The sequence below is a fragment of the Hyperolius riggenbachi genome, chromosome 6, assembly GCF_040937935.1.
Source record: "Hyperolius riggenbachi isolate aHypRig1 chromosome 6, aHypRig1.pri, whole genome shotgun sequence".
Lineage (NCBI taxonomy): Eukaryota > Metazoa > Chordata > Amphibia > Anura > Hyperoliidae > Hyperolius > Hyperolius riggenbachi.
The window spans coordinates 139,512,330-139,536,194 of record NC_090651.1 but is presented as its reverse complement, the minus strand read 5'-3'; the positions used below and the strand labels follow the sequence as shown (position 1 = coordinate 139,536,194).

The following is a 23,865-nucleotide window of genomic DNA, read 5'->3' as shown; positions in this document are numbered from 1 at the left end:
TAGACAATGCTGATTTTGTATTAGTAGCAGCATAAATACCTCTAGCAGCCTTCTTGCAGCACCTAACGGGCTGCTAGCAGCTTTCCGGCTTCTCCCGTGCATGCAAGTTGGCGTGTCACCTGACCCACATAGGGTTACATGACACGCGGACTTGCACAGGCCCTGGAAACCACTAGTAGCCTGCTAGGCGCTGCAGGAAGACTGCAACGCATCACTGGAGGCTCGATAAGTATAATATAAAGCCTCACAACCGCCGAAAACAAAGTCCCTATTATCACTCAGGCATGTCAGTTAGTTGAGACTACCGGTTGCCTGAGTTCCAGGCAATGAGGACTTTGCTGGATAATTGTTATATTACTATTAATACTAATAATTATTACTATTGATTACCTAGCGCAGGGAGAGCCATGTTTCAGCTTTTCCCTATGCCCAAATTACACATGGGCAGAAAATATGTACTCCTAATAAGAGCCTATCAGTAATACATCCCTGCACTGGGGCAAACTCCGGATTTTTTTTTTTTTTTTTTTTTTGGGGGGGGGGGGGGGGGGGCTGAAAGGTCTCCCTCAGCCATACACAATACAGTATAATAATATGATAGGACATCATGCTGGGTACACATAATACAATTTCCCGTCCAACTGACAGGATCTGACAATTATTTCCTAAATGTCCGATCTGCTGTCAATCGACAACGGGATCGATCAGGAGCAGTTTGGATACAGATAATAATGAAGACAGCCGACATTGTTGATGAAGGAGAAAGTGAAGCATCCACACAGCAGGGGCACAGGGCTGTGCTCATATCTGACTTTGTCAAAATCCCCATAGCTGCTCCATGCTTTGTACAACCGCTGCTGCTCCATGCTTTGTACAACCGCTGCTGCTCCATGCTCTGTACACACACTGCTGCTCCATGCTCTGTACACACACTGCTGCTCCATGCTCTGTACACACACTGCTGCTCCATGCTCTGTACACACACTGCTGCTCCATCCAAAGTCAACTGTAGCAAGTAAAGAAAGGGGGCAGAGCTGTGAGCAGCAGGATGCTTGCAGATATTTTGGTGTCACAACTTGTGCCTGTCTCCAGACACTACACAGGCCCTGGTCTGAGGGGGATTCTGGGCAGCTGTAATTCCCCCCTGCGTTTGCCTATGCTGCAGACATACAGTCACACAGACCTGCAGCCAGTGTGAGACTCTGATATTCTAATAACCCGGCATTAGGGTTAATTCCCACTATGAGGATGCTTTACAAAACTTTTCTCATGAATTATTTTGCTTTATCTGTTTTTTACTTTATCTAAATAAAACCTTTTAAGTACTCAACAAGCACAAAAATACTTACAAATTAAGAATTGTAATATTGAAGATATTACGAACAACTGGTTTTGAGTCTTTTTTTTTAAACTTAATGTGCTAAAAATTGTTTATAGATAAGGTCCCAAATAGGTAAGGAATGAATTAATTAGCTAAGTTTTGTAAATGAACTTCTATGTGTAGTGCAAAGCAGTACCATACATAGGGGTCTATTTAAAGTCATTCTAGATCCTCTTCTCTAATGACTGAATATGTAGAGAGAGTTTGGTGCACTGGGCTACTTCACTGGGCCTCCCCGGAGTGCTCCAAACCAATAACAGTTCCACTCAGCCAGATACTCAAATTTGAAAGCGATGGGCACATCCAGTATAAAAAGCCTTTATTGGAAAAATAGTTTAAAAATTGTATGCAAAAAATACAACAGCTACAGTTGCTGGGAGAGCAAGAGGGGGACAAGCATGTACAAGATGTCCATCTTGTACATGCTTGTCCCCCTCTTGCTCTCCCAACAACTGTAGCTGTTGTATTTTTTGCATACAATTTTTAAACTATTTTTCCAATAAAGGCTTTTTATACTGGATGTGCCCATCGCCCTCTTCTCTAATGACCATAAAGCTTTCTACACATGTACGAGCCATGTTGTCAGGCGGGAATCTCTCAGGCCACATTGCAAGGTCGAGGCTGTACAGATGCATTGCTAGCCTGTAGCCTAGCGACATGTTCTGTAGCTATGCCGGAGGGTTTAGGGCTGGTAGAGCAGCGCAGGAGTAACGTCATACACCGGGTAGCTCGCTGCTATGTAAAGAGCATGCCTTCCTTACAAGCGTGCCTTCCTTAGATAGGAGCGGGTCTTCCTTAGATAGCAGCAGCAGCATGCCTTCGCTTCTCGCTAAGGAAGGCGCACTTCTATGTAAGGAAGGCACACTCTTTACATACCAGCGAGCGCTGCTATGTAAGGCATGCATAGCGGACACTCCTTCACATTAACCTCCTTAGCGGTAAAGTGTCGGGCATACCGCTCTGTGGCCCCAGGAGTACCCCGTGCAGAAAACATTTGATCCAATGGTTGTAAATCCTCTAGCTAGCACTAGGCTAGCTAAAAGAAGTCTCCGGCCCACTCTGCTCCTCGCCGATCCCTGTTTATACGTTACCCCCCTTGGATCCAGCGATCGTGCAGCCTTCCGGCACAGCTCCGGTCTCTCTATGGAGAGGATCGGGTTTGCGCATGACATCATCTGCGATCCTCCCCATAGTGAAGACCGGAGCTGTGCGGGGAGGCTGTGCCGATCGCTGGATCCAGGGGGGTAATGTATAAACGGGGGAGCGGCGGGGATCGGGGGGTGCCAGAGACTTCTTCTAGCTAGCCTAGTGCTAGCTAGAGGATTTACAGACATATAGCACAATTATTGTAAAATCAGGCAAAAAATAACAAAACCTCCTGAGCGGCGTAACGCTCAGGAGGTTAAGGTGCGCTGCTTTAGCAGTGCGGCTTAACGAATCAAGCCCATTAACCTTTAGATTTCTAAGGAGCCTAAAAACTTCTGGAGAAAATGTTGAGTATTGAGTAGGGCTCTTTGGAATTGCTAGGGTGCTTCCTCTGGCCCCTGACACCTTTCTCTAAGATGACAGGAAGCTTTAGATAAAATAGTGCAATTTAGGGATGGTTGAAATTCCCAAATTCTAGTTCCACCAAAATTGCAAAATTTTGCACAGAATTCCAAATGAGGACATTAATGGCCTATTGCAGGCAAACCAGCTTTATTAGAATAACCTCCAGAAGATTCATGTTTTTAAATAGTATTGTCATACAGTGTACTATCCCAATGTTCTGATCTATGGAGAGGGGAGGTGAAGAAGGAGCCAGAGATGCACCCCAGCAGGGTAAACAGTAGAGATGGGGTGCCAATTATATAACTCATGATGTTACCAGTGGTGTCAGGGTAGTTTTAGTCTGGCACAAGGTTGGGGGTAAGCCATACTGCTGTGGTAGTTTAATGTTTGGGTCCTCTTCTGCTACGCACCAACAAAAAGTGTCTAAAAAGTCTTCCCCTTCCGGAGCCACCTTACACCTCTTGTGTGTGAATATTATTCTTACTCCAGCTTACAAGACTTCTCTCGATCCTCTCCCCTCTTCTGGAACTCCCTCCCTCAACACAACCCCCACTCACTCAAACTTACCCTGTTTTGGTGCAACTTAAAAACTCACCTCTCCAAGCAAGCATACTATTTTACCCTTTGCCCACTGGCACCCACTTTACCATGTCCTATCAACCCATTAGACTGTAAGGCCGATTGACGATTTCTCTTTTTCCCTTTTGTCTCCTGATGTTGTGTAATGTGCATAGATATCTTCCATTCCTATGTAATTGAATTTACTCTACAATCATTGTGTTTTGCAGGTGATTAACACTCTAGAGCATTATCGTTAAATTCAGAACCCTTTTCATGTATTTGCCATTGATCCTCTATGTTTGAGTACTTGGAAAAAGACTTCACAGCTAAGTGCTGTTCAGTAATACTCTTTCCAGGCACTGACTGGTAAGAGCCATAAATCATGTGTAAGCTAGCTTCAGCCTCTGCCTTAGAAGCATGTGAATAAGTTCCCTCCTCCCTTGGGATTTCCTGTCTGGTCAGTCTTTAACAGATGGTATTTCCTGGATCCTCACAAGGTTCCGGATCCCTCATTCCTGCCATATTTGGAAAGCTGACACACAAATATGCTTATTTGAAAACAATCTATCATGACAGAAATATGAGCGCTACCCATTGCTGTGTTTTTTAGAAGTTTCTATTGCTTACATTATTGTACGGGGGTTCACATTATGGGCAAAGGCTGAATACTGAAGGATATAAGTCATCAATCAAACCTGCAAAGGATTTTTTTTTTTGTTAAATTATCTATTACTAGCCTAGGTGGATTCCTGCCAGTGTTGTATCAGTTGTATGACTGCAGTCTCAGCAATAGTTGTTTTACAATAAGCTAGCCTGGATGCATTAATGCTAATTCATGTAACTAGTGCTGACTAGCACAGCACTGCCTTGCATATTTCTCCAGTTATTTTCCCTAGCGTAAGAAACCTGCGGCATCCTCCTCTTCCAGATGTTTGTCTGCTACACTGGATTTGTGATCATGGCTCTTCTGCTGCCATCAGCCAGTCTGAGCTTCTGACAACTAATACTAGACATGCATGTGCCACCTAGTGTTAAACTGTGGGGAACTCTGGTGGAGGCTTGGAACCACAGCCATTATGCCAAAGATTTGCTAATGAGATTAGGCAGCCACAGATATCGTGCACCCTGTAAAATAGCCACATTTGGTAAAACACCAACACTATCCTTCAGCCAGGTTTTTACCACCTTACTGTTGAGCATCGGCTTAAAACACATTTTCTACTGAAATGCTACATTAAAGCAGCACTCGGTTTCTGCCAGCTAATAGGTAACTCGGAACTAAATGCTTGCAGAATGTGTTGTTATTTTACAAGCTCGTTCTATAGATGTCAGGGGAGTGGTCAACTAGAGTTCTCTGAGTCATGTTTTCACTGAGATTATCCAATCACAACTTTCACATGTGCAAGGAGAACGTTCCTGACTAGGGATGATCAATGAGATGCAAATATTTCTGGGTTTATGCAAATTAATGTACATTTTTATGCAAACATATGAAGCTAGAAAATGGACCAATCAAGTGCCACCCAGGTTTACATTGATTGGTCCATTTTCAAGCTGCATATGTTTCCATAAAAAATACATACATTTGCATGAACTTGGAAATATTTGCATCTCATTGATCATACCTATTCCTGATGTGAGGAAAGAAAAGATTGCTGCCAACAGCTTCTATTACTTTGTGAAACAAGAAAAAACATAAAAGTAATGAGGATAATGATAATAATACCTGTTATCTTTCCACTTTTTGTCGAGCGAAAATGAAAAAATATACATCTCTTTTAAAATTCTTCTTTTTATGCTTTTTTCTTTAATGCATGGGATTAATTATTTGGTACTGTCAAAAAGCTTAAACTGTTCTTAAAAAAATGATACTAAGTTTGTGCATTTCGGGTGAACTATGTCAGACTTGGGCCACACTATGGCGTATGTACAATGGTGCATTCGCAGCAATTCCTGTGCATATTTGATGCGCCTGTTGCCATGCCTCAGTCACACTAGCACCATTGTGCATTTTGGATTCCGCTCGCCACTGCTGCTAGGGATAAGCACTGCAATATTGATGGAAGCCCTGACAAAAGCATAATAAGCTACTGGGGCACTGGCGGAACTATAACCCCCGCAAAACTGACGACTGAGAGGATTCCCCTCTTTCTCTCCCTTCATCATGTAGAGATGCGCAGAAGACCAATAATTGATCCAGAAGCGCCGGGTCCACTTGACTCTTCTTCAGTGCAGCCTATCAGGGTGTTGCAGTGTTCCTCATTAAGGCTCCCAATGTCACATGACGTGCAAGAATGTCACATGTGTCGAGAAGAACCGGCACCACCAGATCAGGTATTAATTTTGTGCTCTGCATCTCCGCATGTTCAGATGAGGAGAGAGAGAGAGAGAGAGAGAGAGAGAGAGAGAGAGAGAGAGAGTAACTGTGGCCCCCCGTGAAAATTCAACTGGCAACACTTTGGAAAGGATTGGGGGGCATGGGGGAGCATTATCAAACTAACAACATTTACTTGGGGGGAAAGGGGATTCTTTTCAAACTAAAAACACTTACTTAGGGGGGTGGGAGTATTATCCTTCAAGCAACACTTACTCAGGGGTGGTGCAATTATTATACTAACCACACTTCCTGGAGGGTGGACAGGAACATTTATGCTAGCCAAGCCCCACTTATGGGGGGGGGGGGGGGAATTGTGAAACTGGGGGATGGGGATAGGGGAAGAATTATTATGCTATACTAGCCGCATTTAAAATGCAATAAGTATTATATTTTGGTCCACTGAGCGGTGGCCATTGAATTAATAATGGGTAGTTATGTTTTAGTGCCCACAAATACCTCTGTTAAAAAAGAAAAAAAAAAAGATGTGACATTTGCTGCAATATCCCTTTTCCAATACAGTTCACCAGGCAGAGTTTATTACAAAATCAGTTTATTTTATTACACGTTTATAATACAGCATTTCTATGTGCAAATCCAATACGAAACGTCAGGCATTTTAAATACTATGTAAAAAAAAAATCTGTTTAATTGCACTGGTAAAAAAAAAATACTAAAACGGTATAACATTAAACAAAGAAAATTGCAAATGGCTCATAAAAACCATCTGTCAATAGTTTGCGTTTAAAACAACACAGATTTGTAATATTTGAGAGGAAAAAAAAAAGATTCCCAAATGGAAATATTAATACTACTTTGCTTTAACCAATACATTCAAGGAAAGTTTTGTTTTGCAATAATTGTAATCGTTTTCCATATTTTACTACATTGGCTGTCAGGCACCTGTGTAAGTACAATTATGTAGTAAGTAATAATTCAGATAAACTCATTCCATTTGATTTATCAGAGGTTAATAGGCACCATATCTGTAAGCATTGCTCTAGGTGGCGCTACCATCAAATAAGTGCCAAGATAAGTGCATTTTGTAGGTGTGGCTCAGTGTCTTCAAAGGGAAAAACATAGTTAAGTTATGTTTAAGTATAGTTAGATAGTTAGGTAGGTTAGATCCTCTGAGTTTTAACCACTGTGTGTGTCCCAATTCCGGACAATCTCCTTTATATCCTGTTTCTGGGAGATCCATGTACAGTACTTACTCATCTTTAATGTGAACCCTCGTAGTCCTGGGGACAGGAAGTGAGGGACACCAATATAAACTTGTTGTGGTTGGGAGTAACTTATGCAATAAACCCCAAAGGATGTCCATAAAATGCTTTGAGTACTCAGAAAGCATAACAAATGTTTGCTTTATGAAGCGGGTCTTCCACCGTCATCTAAGAATTAACAGACTGTATTTCTCAGGCCTAAAAACATAGCATGGCTACTTAAAGCAAACCTGTGATAGAAATGATTATTTACCTCAGTGGTGGAAAGCTTCTGGATGTTACAGAGGCTTCTCAAAGTGGATACACTGGTCATGCCCAAGTACGTACCTGCGCAGTAGCATGAAGCCACTCAAGCATGGAGCAAAAATCCATTCATCAGCAGTTTTGTGTTACTACACAGGCACGGGCCGTACTCGAATATGCACAGTACAGAGCCTCCGGTCTTTGGGAGCACTCAGGGACACGGGTGCTCCCAAAGCCTTCTGAGGGCTCTCAGAGGCAGCGTAACTTCACCGGGGGACAGCGGGGGCTTGAGAACCCAAATAGGGGACAGGAGATGCTCAATAGGATCCAGAGCGTTCGCTCACCATAGGTAAGTATCTCAATACAGATTTACTTTAAGGCAGAGCTAAAGAGGAATAAACAACTTACTATAATCACGTTTCAGGTCTCGACTCTTAAAAATGACACAGTTTCAGAGATAATCTCCAGTTGAGCAGCTACTGAATTTTCCTGCAGTACAGTGACAGGATGGACGCTGTGCAAACTCACGGACACACAATGGATAAGATAAGATTTCTAAGTGTGAACATGATAAAACCTGTAATATGAAGCTCTGTGTTTGTGATGCAAGGTGTCAGTGTCAGTAACTCACCCACTTATCCATAAATCATTATACTTCTGAAGATCTGCCTCCTAAGCAAATCCAAATCCACCATGGCGGTTTTTGCCTGAAGTGTTCCAAAGCTCTATGGCCAACTCAACTTGCATTGCCACGGCCTGCCCCCAGCTTGGTAGCCACAGCCTTATGGGTGGCTGCCAAGCTTGGGACAGGCCGTGGCAATGTAGATGGAGATGTCCGCAGAACTTTGTTCGCACTTTGGCCTTCTGAGAGGGGCAGAGTTTCTGACGTATATTAGTTGAGCAGGTTAGTTACTGACCCTAGCACCCACCGATCCATGCAGTGCTAAAGAACTTCACATTAAGGCTCTTTCACACACATCATTTTTCATTCTTGATCCTCATTAAGGTAACTCTGGGCTCTACTATTACTGTAATGAGGAAATATACAAACACTTCAGGGGTTAATATCTTCAATACAATATCATTTTTTAAGATAAGACTTTAAATATTATTACAACAGTGATTTTGTTATAGCCTTGGTTGTTCGCTCTACCTGACTTTAGCCCTGCTTTAAAGTCAAAATGCAAAAAAATACCTTTTACAGTGTTGCCCAAAGCCTCTGCCAGGCTTTAACAGCTGTCTGTGTCCATCTAAGGTTCTGAGTAGAACAAGCCTTGGACCTTTTTCTTTTATATATATGCAAGTTCAGAGGCCAGAAATGTGTATAAAAAAGACTGCTTCACACCAAGACTTTCACATTTAAGCATTAAAAAATGCTTCAGAATATCTCCCACCACTCCCAACGCATTTCAAATCTTTCATTTACTTTCTCAATGGAAGCTTCTATATTTCTAGGTGTGAATAAGCTCAAAGGAATCTATAGATATGATACTTTGGTTGGCCAACCATCTGCTTAAAGAAAGACCTTTAACCATCATAATAAAAGATTTTTGTTGGCTAAACATCCAATCAGCTCAGACGAACCCTTTAGGCCTTGCTGAAGGAGAGAGTTCTATGGCAACTCTTCCCATTCACATCTTCAGCTGAAGATTGTCTTGCAGATGTTATGCATCTGTTGGCTGTCCTGCAGATGGTAGCCTGGCCGCAGAAGCTAAAATGCAGACTTAAGTATCATGTCTATGGTCATTTTAAAGCACATTTTATATGCATTTAACAGAACATTATTTTAAATTATTTATGCATAAAAGGTTCTGTAAAAAAAATGCACCTATTGAAAAATGTAAAAAGGAAAAGAAAATACCTGCATTTTCCTCCACTTCATCCCCCTTTTCTCCTCACCCAAGTCAGTCGTAATCCCCACCTACACCATACAATTTTTTGTCCGATTCAATCCAATTCGATTCACTGATTCAATTTGATTCACTCCAACATGTCCCATTGGGATTCAATTTGATTTGATTCAATTTGCCATTGTTTTGCAATAGCAAATTGAATCGAATCGAATCCCGATCGGACATGTCGGATTGAATCGAATCAAATAAATGAATCAAATGGAATTGAATCGAAACGGACAAAAAATTGTATGGTGTAGATGGGGCTTAAAGCTTGTCTTGTCTCCTTGCTAGAGATTGGCAGCCATGATAGGCAGCAGAGAGAAACGGCTTCATTTCCCAAAGGGATCACTCTACCCCTGCACACCCATGTGACTAATGAGGGAGTTTTTCAGACAAACTGAGAGGGAGTACAGTCCCTCCGGTGAAGATGATGTAAAATCTGATGTAGTGAGGTAATTTTATTTTAATTTTGAAAAAAACATTTGTTCATTATTTTCACAAAACTTGTTATGCTTATGCACAATTAATTATAATTAACAGGGCCGGATTTACAACTCAGGAGCCTGTAGGCAGAGGCGTTCTTTGCCCTAAGCTCCACCCCTTAACACAGGACACACACCCTAACCCTGGCCTGCATGCAAGCCATCAAATTGCTGGAGGGTGGGACCACAGACTGGCAACTGAGCTGTGTGCAGCTGGGAGTCACGATCGTAGGCGGGCCATGGCGGTGACAGCGATCGTGCTCCCAGCTTTTGAATTGCAAAATAGGAACATTCATAGACCCGCCTTTGCAGTGTAAGACGCTTATGGTAAATCCGGCCCTGATAGTTAAATATTGTTCTGTTAAATGCATGGATTAAAAAAATAATAATAATAAACTGTGCTTGAACTGGGGCTTTGAGAAGATCCAACAAGGAGGAAAGCTGGCACATCCAAAATCAATCTTTATTAGTTTCATGTAAAAATATGGCCAACGTTTCGGAGCCGCGTAGGGCCCCTTTGTCAAGGCAATATTTGCTCTGAGGCAAAGATCTGTTTGTTGCTGCAAAAAATTCTACATGTGACTCTGTCACTGCAGCTGCCCCAGACAGATAAACATCGCTGACAGCGAGTGTTTTAGAGGAGCCAGACTCCCGAATTCCTATGTAGAATTTTTTGCAGCAACAAACAGATCTTTGCCTCAGAGCAAATATTGCCTTGACAAAGGGGCCCTACGCGGCTCCGAAACATTGGCCATATTTTTACATGAAACTAATAAAGATTGATTTTGGATGTGCCAGCTTTCCTTCTTGTTGAATACTGCATAGAGGGCGTCATCCCTCTTTTTAGCTGTTGCACTCCCCTTAAAGACTATGGGTTTGATCCATTAGTGAGTGCGAGACAATACTTCCAATTTGAGAAGATCCAGTCTGGTGGGCACCATTTAGAATGCACTGTCTACTCCTTCTTCAATGTCTGCATTATAGATATGCAGGGTTTATATTGTCAGACGTATCTTTTTTTTACATTCTTTTGTATTTTAATGTGCTTCGGTACAACAGAACTCTAAAGTTGCTGCTTATGGAGATGTCAACATTCTGTATTAAATATTAATTGCAGCTTTAGGCTGGTATGCAGATAATGCCATTCTGTAACTTATATAAAAAAATATATTCTAAGAAATGTAGTGGTTCTGCCTTAATACAAATGTCATATTTATATAAACAGCCAGCGTAGCATCATCCAGTTCAGTCACATAGCTTCGGCAAATAACAAAGAATGATAATGAAAGTTATTTTTTTCTTGCACTGGCTTACTAAATAAAGTTTAGAGCAGGATGGTAAGTATGAAGACCCATGACAGCTGATACAAATCCACCATTTTCTTCCATTAATGCTAAACTGAAACTTGACTGGCAATCATATCTTCAGTGCATAGTTACTGTACCCTAGCATAGAGTACTGCACGTTGACCATTATCTTTGCTTTCAGCATTGCTGCTTCCTTTATGCTCAGCTGTGTCTGCTCTGCTTATGTAAGGTCCTTAAGGACTGAAATTGGACAACCCTGAACAGATTATTCATAGAAACCTTGTCCTAAGGCAAGGGATTTCATAGTAATTCAACCTTCTAAAAATTGTTTAAATAAACAAAAGTGTGAAAAATAAGTGCCCAGAAAGTCTTTTCTAGAGAACGTTTCATAAGTGAGCATCCTATCTGCATTGTGTAAGTGATGTTAGATCCCATGTTTACACTGTGTACACAGGTACAATCCCACTTCATTAAAATAAAAGTTTAAGTGATATTCACATCCTTCCAGACAAGACTAGTGTTCCACAAGTAGTCATCTAGTCTACGCAGCTTGTTTTCTCCTTATTTTCCTTTTTAGTCAAGTGCTTTGCATCTCCACCCAGACCTATGGCTACCTTGCTGGACACTGTGTGTCCTTGCATTTTCCCGGGGTTAAGGAGATATTCCATTAAGTGGTTCTGTCCACTTTCACCAGCTTTTCCAACTTAAGTCTGCTGCACATGTGTTACGAAGAGGAAGTCATATTGCCAGAGGACATGAGGGTCACTGGGTATTCCACCTCATCCTTTTGTGGGTGAGAAGAATTGTCTGATTTGCTCCGGCTAAACTCCATCCCTGTGATAATCGGTCTTTTAACTTTTGCACCTGCATTCATAATGGAACCGTGGCAACAAATTGCCATTTTTAAGAAGGCACGCCTCATCTCCCTGTTGGTCAGGGTGTAGATAATTGGATTGGTGGCTGAGTTGAGAACGGCAAGTGACAGAAAGTATTCAGCCTTAAATAGAACGTTACAAGCTCTAACTTTACATCCATAATCCAGCAAGAGGAATATAAACAGTGGTGACCAACACAAAATGAAGACACTTAGCACAATGATGACCGTCTTAAGCAATGCCATGGACTTTTCTGAGCTCCGACTGGTGCGGGCACAATTTTTCCTGAAGGTCAGGCTTCTGCTTCGTGTTCTAACCAAGAAGTAAATCCTGGCATAAAGAACAACTATAGCCATTAATAAAATACAGAAAATTGACGTACAGAAGAGGATGTAATTTTTATGATACAACGGCAGGACTGTAGAGCAGTAGTCAAAGTTCTCCAGACAGTTCCAGCCCATAATTGGTAGACCTCCAAGGCACAAAGACAAAAGCCAGCAACCACTAATTAAAAGGAAAGACCTTGAGCTTTTGCTACCATTGTGCAACTTCATCTTCAACATTGTGATGTAGCGCTCAATAGCAATTGCCAACAGGCTGAAAACTGAGGCTGAAAGAGCAACAAACATACTTCCTTCCCGTATAAACCATTGAGTTGGCGTCAGCTTGTAAGTGTTCGGTCCAGAAAGGAGGATGTTGGCTGTGTAAGCGGCTCCAGCTAATAAGTCCGAAAGAGCTAAGTTGCCAATAAAGTAATACATGGGCCGATGGAACTTCTTGGTTCTCCAAATGGTTAAAAGCACCAGAATGTTCTCTAGTACAATGAAGCAGCAGATAATGATAAATATAATAGAACTTGGCTTCAGGTCACTGGACATATAGGTCTTAAACTTCCCTGTGTGGTTATAATGCCTTACAATCACATCCTCCATGCTCTTGTTGGGAGACGTCATAGTGGCAGCTGTAGTCGGTGTAGTCCTGCAGATTCAACACTAGATGTCAGGTTTGTTGTTCCAATAAAGCTGCAGCAAGCTGACGTGCTTGAGTTCCTAAAACCACATAATAACAGGTTGGTTAGATTGTTCTTATTTTGCTCGGCCAGTAAGAATATATTTACACTTTTGTTTTTTACAAATATCCTTAAGTTATCAATAGAAAGATATACATTTTATAATTCATTTTTTACACATTTTTGCAGCATGCACCACAGAGTAAAATGTCCACAACACTAGAGGATTTCAAATGCAAGTAGATATTAGACTGTCTGGAGGTCGGGGGCTCTGGGAAAAAATGAGGAAAGTCGGTCTCTGGAGGGGCCATAGCTTGTCTTCTTTTGAAAAATGTAATTCAAAGGTATGTTCTCTGCAAGGAAACTCAGACAGGTAGCTAGGGAGCGGTGAGCATCTGAGCAATGATCACTTGTGGACCTCAGTTGAGTCTGTCATGCCTGTTCCTACCCACACTACTGAAAGTGGCAAATGGTAAAGTAAAGAATCCAATGCTGAACATCACTGTTCACAAATCTGAGAGTAGCAAAACGTTTGCTCACAAGCAGTGTTCCTCCTACATGCTGGCATCTCATTCATGGTGGTCATGAGGTCATGCTTTCTGGTGGTCTACTTGAACACTTTCCAACATGGAAGTTTATACAGGAGCATTTAATATAAAACCAGGGCAGTAAACTTGAAAAGTCTCTCTTCTGTGTCTGCCCAAAGCCGCCAATCATATTTTTCCTAAAACACTTACCTGAAAGGAAAAGATTCATTGGGGCCTATCAGCAATATGCTTAGTTTACTGCAGTGGACAACAAGTTACCATGTCTTCTGCACTCAGCACCATGACCGGTTCCATCCTTTATAAAACTGACTTAAAGGACAACTGAAGTGAGAGAGATGTGGAGGCTGCCATATCTATTTCCTTTCAAGCAATACTAGTTACCTGGCTATCCAACTGATCCTCTGTCTCTAATACTTTTAGCCATAAACCCAGAACAAGCATGCAGCAGATCAGGTGTTTCTGATATTATTGTCAGACAAGATTAGCTGCATGCTTGTTTCTAGTGTGATTCAGAAACTACTGCAGACAAACAGACCAGCAGGGCAGTCAGGCAACTGGTATTGCTTGAAAGGAAACAAATATGGCAGCCTCCATATACCTTTCACTTCAATTGTCCTTTGTGTTTACATTACTCATGTTAAGACAGCTATTTATTCTAGAAGTCAAGACAGCTAGCTCTTCCGTCACCTAGCATATCTACGTTAATATCAATTTCAGATATTTCAACAACATAAATGAATACTTTTTACATGGAAAGTTTCAATGGGCTTTGGCAATTGACCAATGAAAAAAAATGATTGTGTAGATCTTTTTTAGTTGCTTGGATTGTGATCATACTGTATGTGCTCTACAATAAAAATGGACATTTTCATTATCGTGAGGCATAGCAGAGATTAGAATCCAGGGGGATAACTACAAATCATGGGGCCCCCCAGCGAGACTTTGTCAGACCCCCAATGTTCACACCCTTTCCCTTGCCTACCCCTGGTGACCATCACAGCCTTGGGGTCCATCCTGCAAGAGTCATAAAACAAGTGTGGACAGCATAATCTTCACATCCATAAGTGTAGCCATAAATAGACCTCATCTGAAGAATGGACTGCTTTATCGGAAGGAGTAAAGTAATAGTTGAGGCCCCGATACAGCTCTGGGTCCCCCTGCAGTCACGGAGGCCACCCCCCTCTAGTTATGCCCCTGTTAGAATCTCTGTGTTCCAACTGGGCCGACTTCCTCTCCCTTTCTTTCCTGCTGCAGCAGAGTCACCAAGAAGCATCTTAGGGAAGCGTGAACAAAGATAGCAATAGAAAGTTTCAGAGCTTTCTCTTATTATCCAAAACAAAACGGAAAACAGCTTTAGCTAAGCTTCCATTTTAGCAGCTTATAAGACCTGGTACACACCATGCAATTTTCACTTTAGATCAATCGAGCAAAGGATTGGATCAGGCAAAAAAAAATATTTTTGTATATCTTGTTGATTGCAAGCAACCAGTCCCAAGCTCAAAACTGATCTTTTTCTCAATTAGAAGCAGAGCGGACAGGCTAAAAATATTGCTTAAAACGCCAGCCATCGTTCCGTATGTATGTGTCCAATTATAATAAAATGTTTCCTCTCAATTCATTTCCTATCAATATCCAATGATTGAAATTAGGGGAAACATCATATATATGTGTACACTAGCTTTCTTTCACATCCGAGTAAGATCTGAAGTGAAAATTGCATGGTGTGTGCCAATCTTCTAGCTAAGTACACAGGATGCGACTACTGTGGGGATCAGGAAATGATCCCCCAAACAACAGTTCAGGGGGTGATGGTGTACAGACGCGATGTCCTGATGCTTGGATGAGAGGAGGTATGGCGAGCACCGCGAAACAGCATGGCTTTCCACTGGCAGGGGGAATGACAAAAGCAGTGTGACAGGGGCTGCTCAGGCACCATTCTTTCAGGTCAGGATCCAATGAAAATGGCTCCTGACTGATGCACGGAATTTTGCTGTCTTTAGACAGCGGAGATTTGTGCCAGCAGGGACGCGCTATTGCAGCCCCCATGCTCGGAAGCCGCTGCTGTTCTGTACACATGCCGGATTATTGGCTGATGCAGTCTTTATCGCCCACCTCAGTTTTGTGTCTGTACCTTGCTTTAGACACACTGTAACAAATACTGTATTTGTATTAGATAAGATGAACAAATAAGCACAGCTTTAAAGAAACCTGTGTCAACTTTACAAAATGTGTTCAAGAAAGTGGCAAAGTATACGGTGTAACTAAGAAAACATGTAAATCTATTCTGGCCTGAGGTAACACACAGTAGTTTTTACCCTGTGCTGCATGTGACCTGCAAGTGTTCAGAGAACCGCATAGCTAATCCTCTAGTGCCACTGTGCTCAGCAGCTGTGTGCAGTCACACTGTGGTACAGAGGAAGCTTTCTCTCTGTGAGGTAAGGTCCTCTATTTCACGTAAGTGAAGCGGCAAAGCTTGGCTAACAACAAGCTGTGAACAGGAACAAAGGAAATGAAGCCAGCATGGATGAGAGGCGATAGTACAAGTTGTTCTGCCTCTAGAGGATGCTGGATTCCAGGTCCACACCTACTGGAAAATAGACAGACGAGGGTACCGAGGGCCATGGGAACCGCAAGACATGTCTGTAACCTGTCAGGGCCAGGGAAAACAGTTTATGTGATCTGTTCAAGTGAAATATAAGCAAGGGAAAAAGGTGTCTGAAAATGTTTCGCAAGAACTTACATCAGTTGGGAAATGCTTTGTGAATTCTTTATCAAAAAGGGCTTCCAGATCAATGACAGGTCAATTTTGCCGAAGTCCATATAGATGAGTGTCTGCAAAGACCACACAAATCACAGCCCAAGGTGCTGCTGCCAAAGGCTCCCTGCACACTGCATGCATTTCCGATTCCGATTTTTAATCGGTTTTTACATCCGATTCTGACTTTTGATCGTTACTGCATGCTGCGTTTTTGACTCTGTTTTTCTGTTGATTGCATTCAGGGAAAATCGGAATTGCAAATCGGAATCGGAATCAGAAAACAGATTTGCAGTGTGCAGGGAGCCTAAAAGATGGGGGTGGCTGGATATGGACAATAAGAGGGGAGCAGCACATAAAGGGAGCGCTACAAACTGAATAGGAAAAGATGCAATTATCGGGCTGCACAGGGCAAATAGTAGCTGCTGCCTGTTTCCACTGAGCATTGAAGTGTGAGCTGCCACGGATGGAGGGTGTGCATGGAAGAGGGGGCTGCAATGGAATAGGAGGGGGCTGTTGTATATGGTGAGGTGCAGTTTGTAGGGTAATAAAACTGTCCGGAGGGGGGCAAAAGGTATGAATGTAGCCCTGCACAAGTTATTTTCAAATAAATGTAACATTATTATAATTATTGATCCTTCCATTTCTAAGAATTTCTGAAAGGACTTGTGAGCTCAAACAGAAGTTTTTTCCATGCATTAAAGGGACACTGTAGGGGGGTCAGGGGAAAATGAGTCAAAGTTACCCGGGGCTTCTAATGGTCCCCCACAGACATCCTGTGCCCGCACAGCCACTCCCCAATGCTCCGGCCCCTCCTCTGGTTCACTTCTGGAATTTCAGACTTTAAAGTCTGAAAACTACTGCGCCTGCGTTGCCGTATCCTCACTCCCGCTGATGGCACCAAGAGTGTATAGCACAAGCCCAGTATGGTCTGTGCCTGCGCCGTGCGCTCCTGGTGACATCAGGGGAAGCGAGGACACGGTAACGCAGGCGCAGTGATTTTCAGACTTTAAAGTCTGAAATTCCAGAAGTGAACCGGAGGCGGGGCCGGAGCATTGGGGAGTGGCTGCGCGGGCACAGGATGTCTGTGGGGGACCATTAGAAGTCCCGGGTCACTTCAACTCATTTTCCCCCAACCCCCCTACAGTATCCCTTTAAGGCTTCTTTCTCACCAGGACGTTGCGTTTAGGGGACGTTATAGGGCACATAACGTGCCCCTAACGCAACGCCTGGTGGTGTTGGAGCAGGACGCTACCAAGAGCCGCGTTAAAAGCAGCTCTTGGTGCGCCTGCTCTGTCGGATGCGCTGCGGAGACCACGTGAGCGGAGCTCTCCGCATCACGTGGTCCCGCCAGCCAATCAGCACCACTCCTGGAAGTAAACACTGCAAGTGCAGTGAATATAAAGTAGCCATGTGCCTGGCTACGTAGTGGCCTCTCCCCGCCTCCTCTCCGCCCACAAAATAAAAAAAAAGAGCACCCACACTGAGCATGTGCAAACAGTCTAACGCGGCTTAAGCTGCTAGAACGCACAGTATGTTGCACTTGAAACGAACGTGCAGCGTTACTGTGTAACGCAACGTGGGCACTGTGAACAGCCCATTGATTTTTCATTGCTGTGCGGTGGGGTGCGTTACAGGCTGCACTAACGTGCGCCTGTAACGTCTCACTGTGAAAGCAGCCTAAAGCAGTACTTTTTGTGTTCTGTGCATAGCATATTCTGCTAGTACTGCCAGTGTATTGCTCCCATAATCCTGTGTGAGTAATCCGCTGCACAGAGCAGAAATCATTGCACCTCTGAAGCAGTAATCACCTGCTGTAATCAGCAAGTCTCTAGAGTTTTTATTTCTGGTCATAAATCAAGGTGAAGAAATGTTATATAATGCTTGTCACTGTAATCTATAGATCTGCTTTGTGCTTATGAGTGAGGCTGCAGAGCCAAGAACTGAGCACACTACTTTTGTTACAATACTTGCCAACAGAGTGGATCAGATTTAAAGTGTTGGAAGTATCAACAGGATTATCACCTAAACTGCAGTATAGTAAAACAACCACAAGATGTCACTGTCGGTGAAATGTAATGATCTCTATGGCATTGTTATTTCCTGTATTCCCTCTGTGTTCCTTTCTGTATGTTATATCTCTGCATGTTTTTCTTCAGTAAAGAGTTCTTACTTGTTATACTGGGTGCCTATCTGAGTATACAGACTACTCTGCTACATCATAAAACCGCCCCATGAGTGCAGGAGGCTCAGGCTTTATCCTAAGTATAGCCAAGCTGGCAATGGCCTCCCAGGATGCCAGGTGCCCCTTACCCCAATGCAGCATGGCAGAATGTACTGTAGATGGTTCTGTATATAACTATGTCAGGTTACTCTTAACTGTCAAACACAACATTCTCAACAACATGGTAGAAAAGCTTTTAAGATCTCCAACTACCGTAGTTGTTTGTGTCAGAGGCTATCAGGCTATATTATTCCTATAGCTCTGTGAAGTGTACAGTTTGAAACTAATGAGTGCATCACTGCGCCTAGTATAACAGAGCAATCAATCAGCCTTCAGCAGGACACACAGCTCCCACACAAATAACCCCCTTGCAGCAGAGTGTTTATATTATATGATAATGAGCCTGTAAAGGTATGAGCTAAATTCCCAAACTAAAAAAAGTGTTCCCTGGATGCTGCAAGGCAATTGAATATCTTTCTGAGGTTCCAGGGGGAATGCAGCTGTTAATTGGAGCTGAATTGTGGGAATGTTGTAAAGATCAGATCCTGGATATAAGTAAGATCAGCTGGACTGCAAATGATTTCCAGGAAGCATTGCGGCTGCGCTAAAGTACGAAAATTCACTCACTTCTACTTAAATTGTGGTCTGCATTTTAGGCAGTGTTCATACTCTAGAAATTGTGTGGATTTTGCAATTATCAAAAAACCTTTGTTGAGCTGTAGTATATCGTGTCTTAAGTTGTTGCATATGCTCCCTTGCTGACTGAGAATATGAAATGAAGCAAAGTAAATTGTCGGCTGCTGTGCAATCGTTCCAAATCGTGAAGGGGGGTGGGGTGCATCCTCATTAGCTTGCCTCAGGCAGCAAAAAAGTCTAGAACAGGCCATGGTCCCAGAAAACAGGGATGTGGGATGATATCTCCACGGTTACTGGATGATGCCTTGTCCTCTGGTGTTTATAATGGACACCTTGAGGCTCCTCCTACACAGGGACACCAGTAACAACAGATCAGAGCACTTTGGCATGGAAGTTTTCCAACTCTGTGGGGTAATTGGTGCTTTCAGTGACCAAGTGCACTCATTATCGCCCCCTAGAGAAGTTTTATGGAGCTACATCATTGCAAGTGATTGTCATTGTTTATCTAGAAATCATACATTAAAAGATACTTTTTCTCCAAACGTGCACTTCTACACTACTCTGTCCATAAACGGCCAGACTCCAGAAGGCTTTAATCTGTCTAAAAATGTGACTAACTTCGGACTAACCTGCAGAAACCCTACATAATGCCTTTCTGGCATGCTTCCACCAGATTTCACCCATGTCACATAATTTGCCCAACTTTCTGATGAAAACAACCAAATCACTTCTAGATGACAAAAAACTTTCTAAACAGCAAAGGTAAAAGCCCTGTGATGTTTAATCCAGAGGAGGCAGAATTTCAATGCAAACAAATTCCCTCTGCACCTTGTGAGGAAAGCAGCATGAGGTAATTCTATGTGTGGGCAGTATAGCAGGTGTGTATGCCGAGAACTATTTTAATCTTCACACTGACAGCCCCAGACTGCTTACCCAAACAGCTCTGCAAACAGATTAGTCACAACCTCTGTAACAAAACTTATGGGAAAAAGCTGTTTCTCAAGCTCAGGACCTTGGACCACTGACAGTACAGATTGCAGGGAGTATGTGCTCATCTGCTTTGCAGAAGAACAAAATGTCTTACAACCATACCATGCAAATCTACAATATAGACTTATTTATCTGTCATGGCTTTTAGGCGGAATGTAAATGGTAGTATCATTCTAAACTAATATGACGCATTAACAGGAGTCGATTTATCAAGCTATGCGCAAAAGGAAACCGGAGACAACTTGGAACAGCCAGACAATTAAGGTGACCACTCAACGTATCATAATTATCAATTCTATAGAAAAAGTCAAATTAAACCTTTCTTTGCATTGATAGATCTCTTTGCAAAAATGTATGGTAAAACTTAAAGCAACTTATTTCCGATACAAGACATGTGATGCAGTTCGGACAGCAACCTCTGCAACTTTTAGCTCGGATGACTTGGAATCGCTGTATGTTACTGCTAAAGTGGATAAGCCCTGATCAGACATGCTGGCAATTGTAGTAAGCTGAGCTATAAAATAAATTGTTAACTCAAACAATGCTTGGCCATGTTTAGTATAAATGACTGCGTACTAACCCAGTGTTTCTCAACATTATTACCGCACGTACCTCTTTGTGAGAGATGGTGCTTGCAAAGTACCCGGTATTGTGAATAACCTCATCTCAAGTACCCCTAAACACATTTATATGTTCTAGAAGTTCTCAGTATTTGTGTATGCATGCTTTTCAAACTTTCCTTTATGCCCTTTTATGTTAAACAACCTATTTATTCACGCTTATATTTACATGATGAATTATTTTCTTTATCCTAAGAAGACTGTGACAAGTTCCAGTACCCCCTGAATCCAGCCCAAGCACCCCCAGAAAAGATAAATATAATTTTGCCTTCTTAAAAAGAAGACAAAAGTTCATTGACTAAATAACTGTGATGCATATCAGCAAAACCAGATATAAAAGTTTTAATCTTAATAAACTATTTTAAACAACTTAAGAGTAGACTTTGTGAGGCAGTTATTGCTCTAGTTTTTCTGGTGGATGCTGTTGTAGCTTTTCTTACCTTGGTGCAAGAATCCTCTGTGGTCAGACTGACAGCTGATGCTTCAACCGATGTCTCTCGTTGTCCAGCAGCTGAATTTGTAATGCAAAGTTCCCATGTAGAAGCAAACCCTTGCAGAAATCAGAGATCCCTTAGTTCATGGGTGATTTCATGTACAAAAGGCTCCAGCATTCTTCTTTCACTGGGGTGTCCTGAGTTGCAGAGAAAGCACTGAGCTCCCTGTAACCACTGTGACTTGTCTTCCCCAGGCAAATACTAGAGTGTGAGAGGTGCGAGCATGAAAATCACAGTCCGTCCCCTACACACGCCCCTTCCTCTGTCACCACTAGTAGTCAATGGGATTCCCTGCTCTCAGCACAAATGTACGAGCCACACAACTGATGGGATGGATAAGGCAGGGAGCACACTTGTCTGTTTTCATGCACGTTCACCGAGAACCCATGTAAATCAAAGGGCTAGTAGTTCATACTTAAAAGCGTGCAGAGGAAAACAGTGCCGCACTGTGCGTATTTTCTCTAGCAATAAGGGCCCATTCACACCTGAGCGGGAATCGCGTGATTCCCGCTCATGGCAAACCGCTAGTGGTTTTGTAGAAACCGCTACACATTGTAGCAAGTGGCAGTGTTCTCACTGCCGCGTTTGCGGTTAGCGATAACCGTAAACGCCCTGCATGCAGTGGTTTGCCCGTGATTTGCATTTCGCAATTAGCGATTGTGATTATCACGATCGCTTCAAAACCGCCGCAGTGTCCAGTGATTTTTCCGCATTAATCACGGAAAAATCACTCCCGCAAGTGTGAACGGGCCCTTACATAAGCTTTTTTTGGAAAAAAAAATGTGCGTTTTCCCACATATAGACACACATGGTGTGCAGAAAACGCATGCAGAAAAACACACAGAGAAAAGACTGACAAGCGTTCTCTCAGCTTTTAAACCTGGAACTCCCTAAACACTCTGCCAATGTAGATGGATGAGACAGATTCCACTAGAGCGATTGCAATTAGGCAAATCGCAATGGCAGGACATGCAGCATTTTGGGAGCATTTGCGCTCCTATGTAAAGTAGTGAAGCGCTGGCAAATCGCTCATGAATCGCTCCACATTGTGATTTAAGTATGATTTTGAATTACTGCAAACTGTAAAAAAAAATAATAATTTGAAACGGCCAATCAGAATTAAAATTGCTAATAGCAAATCGCTATCACAATTGCTGGCAAAAAGCTTACACTTTTTAACCACTTGAGGACCCACCCTTTACCCCCCCTTAAGGACCAGCGCTGTTGTAGCTGATCTGTGCTGGGTGGGCTCTGCAGCCCCCAGCACAGATCAGCGTGCAGGCAGAGCGACCAGATCGCCCCCCTTTTTTCCCCACTAGGGGGATGATGTGCTGGGGGGGTCTGATCGCTCCTGCCTGCCGGGTGTTGCGGGGGGGGGCACCTCAAAGCCCCCCTCCGCGGCGAAATCCTCCCCCTCCTACCTGCCCCCCCCCCGGGAGATCCGGGCTGCACAGGACGCTATCCGTCCTGTGCAGTCAGTGACGGGACGTCCCCTGTCACATGGCGGCGATCCCCGGCCGCTGATTGGCCGGGGATCGCCGATCTGCCTTACGGCGCTGCTGCGCAGCAGCGGCGTACAAATGTAAACAAAGCGGATTATTTCCGCTTGTGTTTACATTTAGCCTGCGAGCCGCCATCGGCGGCCCGCAGGCTATTCACGGAGCCCCCCGCCGTGAATTGACAGGAAGCAGCCGCTCGCACGAGCGGCTGCTTCCTGATTAATCAGCCTGCAGCTGGCGATGCAATACTGCGTCGCTGGTCCTGCAGCTGCCACTTTGCCGACGCGCGTTATGAGTGCGCGGTCGGCAAGTGGTTAAAATCGCTCCCAAAATCGCCTAAAAATGCTCAAGAAATCGCTTACAAAACGCTTATTAAAAATGCTAGCAATTGCGATAGCGATTTGCGACTTGTAGTGGGTTCCAGGCCTTTCATTAGACTTTAAAAATTTGTACGTGGATTTTTGCGTCCGAATTTCTGGTGTGTTTTTTTTTCCTGGTAAAGCATAATTGTGTTCGATTGTGTCTGTTTTTTATCCCCTTTTTCAATCCCAATTTCTGGATGAAAAAGCATTATGTCTGAATCGTATGCGAAAAACTAAGGCCGTGTTCACACCTGCAACTTGCGTTTTGGTTGTGGTGCGATTGATCGCATTGCACCGCTCAAAATAGGCTTTGAAAATACCCGCGGCAATGCGTGTTAAAGTGAGGCTCTCTAGCGCTCACTTCCTGTGGTCAAAATATGAATTGCATGGAAGAGTATTGAAAAACACGATTCCACACGTGCGCACCACAACACGAACGCAAAAAATGTAAAACACGTGCACTGCCATTGACTTACATGACTTCAGGTCACCGCACTTTGCCACGGATGTGGAAATGGTAACGCGCTGATGCTTTTGCATTAGATCGGATGCTTATGGCACATCGCATGTGATCTGAAATGTCCTATTGACTTTTATTGCTTCAGCGTTACCCTGTGGTTAACCTCCTGAGTGTTACGCAGCTCAGTAGGTTTTGCATTATCAGTCCCCCCCATGCTAATTTGTTAGTTTAAATGTGTCCTTTAGATACTAGCTAGCACTAGGCTAGGTAGTATTGTCTGCCGGCACCTCCGGAAACGACACAGTGTCGGGCATGCCGCTAAGGAGGTTAAAAGGGTAACGCAAGGCAATCAAAACATCCTAGTGTGAAAGGGACC

At 43.1% G+C, this 23,865-nt stretch overlaps 1 protein-coding gene across 2 annotated transcripts; it reads right to left on the bottom strand.

The window, feature by feature from the left end:
- Positions 1-10,496: 10,496 nt before the first annotated feature.
- S1PR1 (sphingosine-1-phosphate receptor 1) lies at positions 10,497-21,355 on the bottom strand. 2 transcript variants are annotated; one of them, XM_068242648.1, is made up of 2 exons: positions 21,115-21,355; positions 10,497-12,941 (listed from the first exon to the last, which is right to left on the bottom strand). In XM_068242648.1, the coding sequence occupies exon 2, from the start codon at positions 12,843-12,845 to the stop codon at positions 11,742-11,744; it is 1,104 nt and encodes a 367-aa protein (XP_068098749.1). In that variant the 5' UTR covers positions 12,846-12,941; positions 21,115-21,355; the 3' UTR covers positions 10,497-11,741. The 2 variants fall into 2 exon arrangements, with proteins under 2 accessions (XP_068098749.1, XP_068098750.1); XM_068242649.1 differs by lacking the exon at positions 21,115-21,355 and adding an exon at positions 19,056-19,379.
- Between the last annotated feature and the right edge of the window lie 2,510 nt (positions 21,356-23,865).

What these genes read in the sequence shown, in the direction of transcription:
- S1PR1 (XM_068242648.1), bottom strand. Translation starts at nt 12,845, where the DNA reads ATGACGTCTCCCAACAAGAGCATGGAGGATGTGATTGTAAGGCATTAT.